The sequence below is a fragment of the Rhagoletis pomonella genome, unplaced genomic scaffold, assembly GCF_013731165.1.
Source record: "Rhagoletis pomonella isolate Grant_MI unplaced genomic scaffold, Rhpom_1.0 Rhpom_scaffold_00006, whole genome shotgun sequence".
NCBI lineage: Eukaryota > Metazoa > Arthropoda > Insecta > Diptera > Tephritidae > Rhagoletis > Rhagoletis pomonella.
Window position 1 is genome coordinate 75,536,677 of NW_023458560.1, and position 10,513 is coordinate 75,547,189.

Here is a 10,513-nt window from a genome sequence, read left to right on the forward strand (position 1 = left end):
ATAACTACTAGATGTGACTTGATAATTTAGTGCCCCTACTGATTTTTTAAACACATGCACATAAGTATATATTTACATGTACATATGTATATTAGGGTGAGTCAAATTGTTCGGGTGAGAAAAAATGCGAAATGCTTATAGCAAAATCGAAATCTACGCTAAATTCTAAGAAAATTACCCAAAGAAACTAGGGGTCTAAAATTAAAACTTAGCCCGCGCCGAGAGGCTTGAAGATTTCAGTTTGAGGTATTTAAAAACCACTGCATAGATTTTTATGTATTTCTTGGGGAGATAGGTTTTTATTTTAGACCCATAGTTTCTTGCGGAAGTTTCCTTAGAATTCTTCGTAGATTTCCTTTTTGCTATACGCCTTTTGACAAAAAAGATTTACCCACCCTAATCTATAGGTATACCTACATACATATAACAACTTGCTACATAATGCGAGTATCTTTCACAATTTATTTTTCCATTCCAATTAAATGAGTGACAGTTTTTCGACACGCGCCAATAATGGCGAATCGCAATGGTATTCCAAATTTTTCACAACAAAATCGCCAACTTTATTCGTGAAACACTTCAGCGTCGATATGGAAAATGAGCGAATCGGGTAATTATAGTAGGTAAAGTACTGGCCATTCACAGCAATGATAAATGCTTTGTCGCCGATGCCGAATGCGATTTTGAAGAGTTTGCCACGTTGAAATGGAAATTCGCCATCGGTTTCCTCATCATCGGATGAAAAACTAAAAAAAAAAAAAGAAAATGTAAAAATAATAATTTCTAATTACAATTACATTATTACAGAAAATATCGAGCCCTAACCGCCAAAATAACGTAAGCGACATTTTTTTCAAAATTTTCTTTTTGATGCAGAAAAGTATCTAGATGCTCTAGGAATATTTCTGCATCAAAAAGAAAATTAAAAAAAAAATGTCGCTTTCCTTTTTTTTGGCGGTTAGGGCTCGATATGTATAGTGAAAAGACGCTCGCCTATTGTCGGAGCGCTCATAAGTGCGCGACACTGTTGTGGTATCGAAATTCACATGAAACTTAAGCACAATACGGCCCGTATCATTGCACTGGAAACAAATGGAAAATGCTGTGGTCGGTGGTCCTTTAGCAATGCACTCCATAGCGACAACGGTACCTGTTGCAACGAAAATGAAATTCTAGGTGAATGGGGCGGCACTTACTCGTAAAATTTTATCAAATTAAAATTAAAAAGAAACTTTAAATAATTGAGTAACTTAAGTATTGCTTTTTGTAAATTTCTTGCATATAGGAATTCCTCCATTTCTTACCAACTTCGTATTTCTTCGGTACATCACTTTGAAATGCAATTTTCTCCGGGCAAATCAAACTTCTCGGAAACACCAACGGAAATAGCATGCGCTGATGGAATTGTGCAATTTTCTCAAAGTCACCATAAACCATTACGAAATTGATCGGCTTGGGAAATTTTAAAAATTCGAAGGCTCCATAAAGATTATCATTTATGTAAATTTCGAAGCATTTTTGCAGAACAGCAATACGAAATGTGAATGTTTGACCTAAAGAAGTACACAAAAGTTAAGAAAAATTTAAATTGTAGCTCATAAAATCGCAAGCAGTCGCTATTTAGAAACTAAAGTCATAAAACGTGAGTTATTTATTAACTTCATAGATACTTGTGTGCAATATCCAGTTAATAGGTTCAGCCACCACACGAAAATGGTTTGCGACTGTATTGTTTCAATATTACAAATATGTATGTACGCGTATACAAATAAGTATGTGTGCATATTCTTAATTACAATCAGTTTAAATTTTGTTACTAAAAATTTGTCAATCGAGGTTATTAGCACGAGCGGACAATTTCATAATCACGACTCATCCATCGTGTTGGTTAAAAGTATTAAAATACATATACAAAATAACATACATATATACAATATATGAGGATCTGGAGGAATAACTTGGGCCCTGAGTATATTTGATTAGATGCAGTAAAGATTGCCTTCCAATACGACGAACGCCAGGAAGCCCAGATTATTACCCAGCAAATATTGGTTAGTTATCAATTAGGCGATAATAAGAGAGCACGCACTATTTATCCTGTAATATTCAACCTTAGGGAACGATTTGAATTGAATTCAAATGTACCTACATACATAATTGCCTAAAATCATCTCGACTCGAGAGCGACTTGTGACAGTCAAAGATTCGCTAACGTAAGAAATGAAACAGCCTAGAGTGTTTGAGAACAGGACGGCAATCGGGTACTATAATATCTATATTTTCTCAGACACTCTTCTTGTCTTCTTCTTGATGGGCACTGCACCACCTAGCCGTTGTTTTTTCAGTGTCCACTGACACCAAGTGTAAATGATAAGTGAAGGCAAGTAGTTCTTCCGCAAAATCTTTCTCTCGATTAATCCAAGGACCCATGCTTCTGCGCCATAAACCAGCACGGGCATTATGAGTGTCTGAAATTAACCTATACATATAATTTTTGTATGGCGAGGGAGGACTTTACTTCTGAATTGCCTACTCGGTACAAAGTTGCATTTGTTGGCAAGAGTGATTCTCCGTTTGATTTCAAAGCTGGCATTATTATTGGTGTTAATGCTGTTTCCTAAATAACTTGTAGTTTACACGTATCAAGAACTTGAAAGCAAGCTGCAATAAACTCGCACTTTTACAACTTTAGTGTCCACTTTCCTTCAAGTCGTGAGGCAACTTAAAAGTCAAGTCAAACAGCTGATCACAGTTATGCTGCTCTCATACTTCGGGATTTAGTCAAAAATAGCCAGGAAGATATAACTGAAGGTCTTATTAATATGTGTACAGGAACCAAGCGAGAATTTTAAGATGTTGTCCTGACGACGGCATCTGGAAAGTAAAATTGACTATCAAGTTGCGTGCAGCCTGCGTCACAGCTGTCAATTCAAATAAATTTTGACCAACATGTGGGATCAACTTGTATGTATATTTATTTTGAAAAAAAATTGACTTCCGGTCGAAAACGGAAATCGGCAATACCACCAAAAAAGGGAGCATCCTCAAATTAGCAGGTCAAATTTTTTCGGTTTCCAATAAGAAACATTTCCATCCATTTTAGGGTTGCCTTGTGCTCTTTTTTCACAAAAAAACTTTAGAAAACCGTAGTAGAAAGCGTAGCAAATTCCTTAAGAACTGCGTACTGCCTGAAGGAAATTTGACTCAAGAAAATTTCTTAGCCATTTCTTGTACGTCATTTTATATGGAGTTTTTGCTTTTCTTGAGAGCTGCATACAGGCCTTATACAAGTATTATTCTTCTCTGAAACAGGTTCAAGATGGAAACGCTTAGATACCTGTAACACGACAAAATTCATGTGGACAGAATGGGATTTGAAACATAAAGGGAGCTCCTTCCGCTGAGCAGAGAAGAAATCTACATACTGTGAGTCTGCTGACATGTAACATAACTTTTGGAGAGACAAGCGGAGAGAATAGGGTGCCTTTTAATGACTTCTGCAAGATCTGCGGAGAACAGGAGTAGTCGGAATCACTTGGGACTAGATGAGACTGAGACTCATGGGTGCCGAAAACTTTGGAGACCGGAGCGATATAGAGGAAGTAAAGATAATGCCAAATTGCATCGTTATTCTACAACGAAAGTTCAGAAAATGGGAAAATCGCGTTTGTTAACACTTTTAATCCCAAATATCTCGAAAAAATAGCAAATTGAATAACTTAATCTGTCCTGTCTGTTAATCTGCGGAAAAAATCCCACAGGAATCAGCGCTTAAAACCTCTGCCCCAACATTTTGTTGGTCAGTGTTATCAACACCTCCATGCAACTGATACGTAACTCATACGCCCCATAGACCCTCACTTGTAGTCATATCAATATGCAGTATTAGGTATTACAAGTACTTACCTGGCACCAATGGATTTTTCGGTCCATCAGATTTCCAATTCTTCGATATCTCCTCCTGCTGCCAACCTTCGCCGGGCATAAACATGCTTCTTATTATTTGATTTTCTCTAAAATTCGCCTCAATTTTCAAGTAAACTGTTTCACTTTCATTTTGACCCCTAATATTATCGGTTAGGTCCAAGCAAATTCTAACAATAAAAACAATAGGAAAAATATATAAAAATCCGCAAATAAAATATGCTCGAAAATGTGCGATATTTACTTATTCGGATTCGGTTTCACTTTGCCGCTCACTATGAGGACATGCCCGAATGGCACATCTGTCAACAATTTTCCCTTCCAAATGTTCATTTCACTTTGACTGCCACAAAAGGACTGATTCAAATCATCCAGCGACGACATTTATTTGCTGTTAACTAGTTTCGCGACTATAAATTTATGTATTTCGATACGTTGGAATTTTCGCTACCGTACTTAGTACCGTTAAATAAAGCGAAAGGATGATTATGTAAAGGAATGCGTCAAAGTCTTTAGGAATTCCAATTTGTAGCATAAATACGCGAGCAACTCGATTCGAAAAAAGGTTTTACTTTATTATTATTAAGTAACCGACCGACGACGAGTAGTAACTATTTAGTTGAGCAGCGCGATAGAGAGTGAATGCGAAAATGAAATGCTGCATGTACATAACGGCCTATAAAATTCTATAGACTCATATTCGTCCTCGTCATATTTTGTCATGTCGTCGCAACAAATTTGTATGCAATTGTATTTCGCGTAACTCCAAAAACCCTTTCCTTGCCTTGCCTCCACTCACCGAAGTACCCACATATGTGGGGGGGGGGGGGGGGGGGGGGGGGAAGGGGGCGCATTGTCTCAATGTGTTCGGCAGTTTTTTGTTGCTTTGTTATTTATATTAAAATACAATCATTTTGCTGAAACCTCCTGCTGTTGCTGTCAGAAGGTGTACGTACCGACTCACCGCCGTCTGCTCCTACAGCCTTGCTTGCTTGTCAAAAGCGAAATGCACGTGCATTCATTAGGGTACCTCCTACTCCATACACGTTGATTTGGATGTAGAGCTTGGCTTTCTTGTTGTTGTCTTGTTTAGTTTAATTTGTTGCGCTGTATTTTTGCTGTTGCGTGTCTTTGAAAACATGAAATTGATTCCCTGTCTGAAGTTTTGCATTCTCACCTCCTTCATGGCATTCAGGGATGGATACATAGTATCTTTACATAGATATTAAATGTATTACATACATATGTTTGTATGTATGTACAAACACATTTATGGAAAACTAAACAAAAAATAATGCAAATCTTGTTTGAGACTTTTGTGTTAACCGCCACTTTACCTCCATCCAGGTTTACCATCGTGGCATGCCACCTGGCTGCCTGAGGAGTTGTGCAACTTTCAGGGCTTTGTTTTTGAAAGTGAGGTATGTATGTACTTACTATATACATATGTATGCAGATGTGTCTGTCTCAGCATGTGCAGTAATTTACTTGTTAGCCCATTTTTCTGCCTGTACCGAGAAAATTCACTTTTATTTCATTTCTTTTTGAGTCAAAGACTTCGTTACAGGTAACGATGCTATGCTAGTTGGGAAGTGGTACACTTTTCTATCGGAGTCCACTCAAAAAATTTCCACTTTGAAAGGGGTATGTTCTAAATTCCCAAAGTGAGCGTTATTGATTTCCAATTGATGCAAATTGCAACCGCAACTTTTCAATCCGCACTCACTTGTCAAGGATGTCTATTATGGCCAGCTTAGGTCGACATAATAGACTATCGTTAAAAATTCGACCTACTTCTTTCTCTTCTGTTTAGGAAGTATAATTCGCAAATCATTCCTTTTCGGAGAGGAATGGATTATTTCATACAGATACTTTGGCAGGCTGGATGATTATTATAGTGAGGAAACTCCTTGTGCAACTTAACTGGCTCTTAATCTGCATTATAAATTGACGTCAAATAAGCCTTTTCGTGAATTTATTAGCAGTAAATATTACTTGCAAGTTATTTAATCAATGATAAAAGTATAGAAATGGAATTTGTACATTAGACCGTGCCACCTTCCAAGCAGACAAACAAAAAAAAATCGCCGTACACTCCAGAGTCTAAGTAATTTTCCAAGGAAATTTGGAAAAGCAATTTTTTTTGGCCGAACATTTTTCGGTAACACCTACATTCGGCAACAACAAATTTTTGTTTTAAATTTTTCTACTGGAATAATCGAAATACTTCCTTAGCAAAAGTTTAATGATTCCTGGCGAGCTTTAATTTATGGACATTAGGGTCGTACAAGAACATCTATATATCATACTGTAAGAACCGACTATAAATGCCCAAGATATGGTGAAAAAAATCTAAATTGCCCTCGAATCGAAATGCTTCCTTAACAAAAGTTTAATAATTTTTGGCAAGCTTCAATTGACATTAGAGTGGTACGTTGGGGTGATAGGAACTGAATCCCTAGTACACAGAGAAATTTTTGTTTTCAAATTTGTGTGGAACGTTTTACTTTTAAAAACGTTTTTACCCAGGTTTTGCACCTACAATATTTATTTAAATTTTGAGAACGAAAATTTTCAATTCAATTTCCAAAATCCATGTTTTTGTTTTAATACGCAAATTTTCAAATCTTTTTAAAAAAGTTCGTTTGATAATTGAATATGCTCATGTTGAAATTAAATCCTAAAATGTTTTTTTCATCATTTAAAAAATATGCGTTTTCAAAAATGATATTAAAATTAGATTTTTATTAAATCACAACAAGTCATTTGGTATATACAGTGACAAAAATATATTGATATATACTTATAAATAAGTTACAAAATTTAATAAATAAAATACAGATGTTTACATATACCATATATACATACTTCCTAGCTGGGCCTGCTAATTTTATTTCACGCTGGTCAAATCCTGTAATTTAAAATAAGAAAGTTTTAAATTATTAGTTACCATTTACTCTTACTAAAGCTTTTTGCGGTCAAAGAAGTCCACCCTATCCTCAATGTCCCTTCTCATGTAGTTATGTAGGTGGTTAGAATCGCGGTATTGTTTGTATATACTTCATCGCCTTTTCCGAATATGGAAGTAACTTTTTTAGCTGAATACATTTTTTTCGACAAATGATGCAAACGTGTGAAATGTTTTTCATTATAGCTAGGTAGCTTTTTAAATTATAAATAGTTTTAAATATTTTTCATAATTGACTGAAAATAAATTAACGTTTTTATTTTAAAAGTGTCTACATAGTTTTATTTTACTTGTTGAAAATTGTGTCGCACTACAACTCGTTGGGATAATATTAAAAAATGTTTCACATAAGTTTTGAAAATAAACATTTTTGGCATTATTTCTTTAATTTCGTTTGTTCTCCTCAGTAAAAAAGTGAATATACTATAACGATCGTTTTTGTTTTGCGAATGTTCCGTTTTAAAGTCGTAAATACAAATACTGTATTTTTTATTTTGTATGAAGTAAAATTATATCAAAAAATTGTATTTTACAATTTCTTTTAAAAACTTGCGTTTAACCTGTATCATTTTCTCTGTGTAGGTAAGTACTAAAACGAGGTCAATGAACTTAGAAACAAACAAATTGCCTGCTCGAGGCAAGAACATCGACAAAGTCTAAAAAGGGTACCGCTTCGGTCGGCCAAAAAAAAAAATATTTCTATTTTTTCGAAATAGCCTTGTGAAAATACTTCGGATTCGAAGGTGTATGCGAACTTTTTTTCTGATACGGTCTAATGTAAATATGTATGTATGCATGTTTGTAGTTGGGCCACGCATTGCGAAAAATTGGCTTAAGTTCATTGTTCTTCAGAAAAACTTGAATGCGATTGAACGGTTTTTGTATATTTACTTGTATACTTATATTGCATACATTTGCATAGCATTATGCACTGTTACGTAATCCTTGCCCTTAGCAATACACATCTGTTATGGATTCAATTCAAAGCTTTGCAAATCATACCTACTTTTGGCATTAGCATTTCTCTTTTATTCAAGGTTATTTAATGGCAAATTTCTTTGAGGAAAAAGAGAAGTATACTTTCAACATGGTTTAGATTGATTATTAAAAACAAGAAAGTAAGTGGCACACCAAAGGTTTCGAGTACCGATAGCTTTAAGTTATCACAAAATTGTCGCTAAATATGCCATTTAATGTGGTAATTAAAAAAAACTCTTCTTAATCTTTTTTCTTTTATAAAAACGATTGTAGTTTGTCGGCTTGCGACGAGAGCGAACATCTTCGTATGGATACCTTTGTAGCTTAGCTAGGTGATTCCGAGTCCTTTCATTGCTACAAGCTTGCGTGTGACAGCTCCAAGCACAACCCATTTCGGAAATGTTTCAAAGCAGCCATTAAAAGGTTGTAAAGCTCCACGAATTTGCCTTACGATTCGATGCCGGAGTCTGGAGTGATTGACTTTATCCACAGAATGTCCGCGTACACCTTGAATGGTGTGGTCTCTTGAATTCCTTGGTGTCACTGCAGATCACCAAGCTGATCCACTGCTCATGCGTGCCAAGCTTACCAGACGTTGTTCGCTGGATGATCGGTTCATTACAGGGTGTTTCATGTCCACTTTTGTGACAGGATTTAGCCTCTGGACTTCTGGTGTCTTAGTTGATTGCGCCTGCTGTGTGCGTTCGTTCTGGCCTTTTTCTGCCCTAAGGAATATCGGCGGTTCCGTATTGGTGCGGATGTTCCGGCTCATGGCGGTCTGTTTTCAGAAGCGCCGATTTAGGAGAGTTGAGAGTGAAGTTTCTGTTTTGTATTCACAATTTTTTCCGGAAGTGGTGAAAGGCACATTCAAATGAAGCTTTTAAAATTATACAACTTAAAGCTTCCTCTACTATCACTTTTCATCGAAACTTTAGTTACAGTACGAAAAGCAGCATTTTTTGCTTTAAGCTTATTTGTACCAGATATGTTTGTTGTAGATATGAAACCAAAAAGATCGGTTCAAAAACCGTGCGACTGGAAGTATATTCATATTGTTCTATTTATGCATTAACTTCGGTATCTATAATAGAGTCACGTCTAGAATAGGTAAGAAAAAATTCTTACACAATAAACGAATGTTTTACTTAATATTTCTGATTCTACTAAAGGCTCAGATATTCCTGACTTAACTTAACTTACGTAAGAAATCGTCAATCATTACTCAACACGCCAATTTAGCCAGAAGCGAAAATATTTTGTTTTTGTATTTGCCATTTCAACTGATTGTCAATTTGCCGCCTCAAAGCCACAACAAAAAATTCCTCAAAAAAAATATATTGCGTTGGCCAATATACGTATTAGGTTACGTTACGTAAATTAAGTTTAAACTAACTAAGTCCTAAACTGTACTACATACATTTCACCAATCAACTCTCGATTTCCAGTGCAAAAATTTGAAGTCAACTTTCGAATGCGAAAACGGCACTTGGAAAACTTCGAAAAATTACTAACTTGGAAGACAAACTTCCATAAAAGCTGTATCGAAGGATCACTTAAACAAATATACGAGTACATAAGTGCATACATAATATGTACAACACTGTGTCCCATTTGTACATTGATATTCCTAATATATACATATGTACATACTTACATGGGTGTGATTTGACACAGCAACAAAGTACCTAATTACAAAATTTAACAATCGTGTTATTTTGACTTTAATTTCCGGTTGTCACTCAAGTTGATAAGTTTTTTTCCCCGAGTCCTACTTTCTAACATCTATATATCCGCAATTGCTCTTTCATATACACACATACATACATATGTACATTGCATATGAAGAGTGACTCAATACATGTATGGTAAAAAAAAGTGTAAAACTTTTAAAGCATATTTGTGTACGCATATTTGTGTATGTACCACTATATACCATAGAATTTCAAATTAGTTATCAGCATGTAGAAAATTTTTAAATCAACATTATGCCACTCAACAATGCGGCAGAAATCTAACGTGCAATTTATTTAAACTAATGAATCGAGAATTCAGTGTCAGGCGAGTAGGAAGAAAATCATGCGGAACAATAAAATACCCTCTTTGGGGAAAACCATTAGGTAGCACTCATTACATACAAATGAATGTATGTATACGCATTAGGGTGGCCCTTCAAATGTCAACATTTTTTAAAAGACACCTCTCGAAAATTAAAATATTTAAAAAAATTTAGGAGCGCTACCAGTTTTTGAAAAAAAAAATTTTTTTAATAACAAAAATTCGAAAATCTGACAAATTTTACACGATATTGAAACTTATTGATATAAATTGATCGCTGAGTTAAAAAATTAAATTTCTTCTTCTGGTAGCTATAATTTTTTTTTTAATTTTCGTGGATGTCTTTCGTGGATATGTCGCCTACTTATATTTGTCGGTAGCACCTACAACCGGCAATAAATATTTTTTTTTTGTGATTTTTCTACTGGAATAATCGAAATACCTCCTTAGCAAAAGTTTAATGATTTTGACGGGCTTTAATTTACTGACTTTGGTTTGCTATGTTACAGTGATAAGAACTGAGACCTGGTGGGAAAGCACTAGAAAGGGGTAGGTACTTAAGGTCAATGGACTTTGTAAAAAAAAGTT

General features: G+C 35.2%; 1 protein-coding gene across 1 annotated transcript; it reads right to left on the reverse strand.

The window, feature by feature from the left end:
* Positions 1 to 478: 478 nt before the first annotated feature.
* Positions 479 to 4,257, reverse strand: LOC118741755. The gene is made up of 5 exons (XM_036473728.1): positions 4,169 to 4,257; positions 3,907 to 4,094; positions 1,305 to 1,553; positions 994 to 1,150; positions 479 to 746 (listed from the first exon to the last, which is right to left on the reverse strand). Exons 1-5 carry the CDS (start codon positions 4,255 to 4,257, stop codon positions 479 to 481), a joined length of 951 nt encoding a protein of 316 aa, XP_036329621.1.
* Positions 4,258 to 10,513: the final 6,256 nt, after the last annotated feature.

Bases quoted from the DNA above. Each gene is read 5' to 3' on its own strand.
- LOC118741755 (XM_036473728.1), bottom strand. From the start codon at position 4,257: ATGAACATTTGGAAGGGAAAATTGTTGACAGATGTGCCATTCGGGCAT. The intron at 4,095-4,168 runs GTAAATATCGCA...TTTTATTGTTAG, and splicing joins GTGAAACCGAATCCGAATAA to AATTTGCTTGGACCTAACCG. The intron at 747-993 runs GCGAGCGTCTTT...TTTTTTTTTTAG, and splicing joins TATGAGCGCTCCGACAATAG to TTTTTCATCCGATGATGAGG.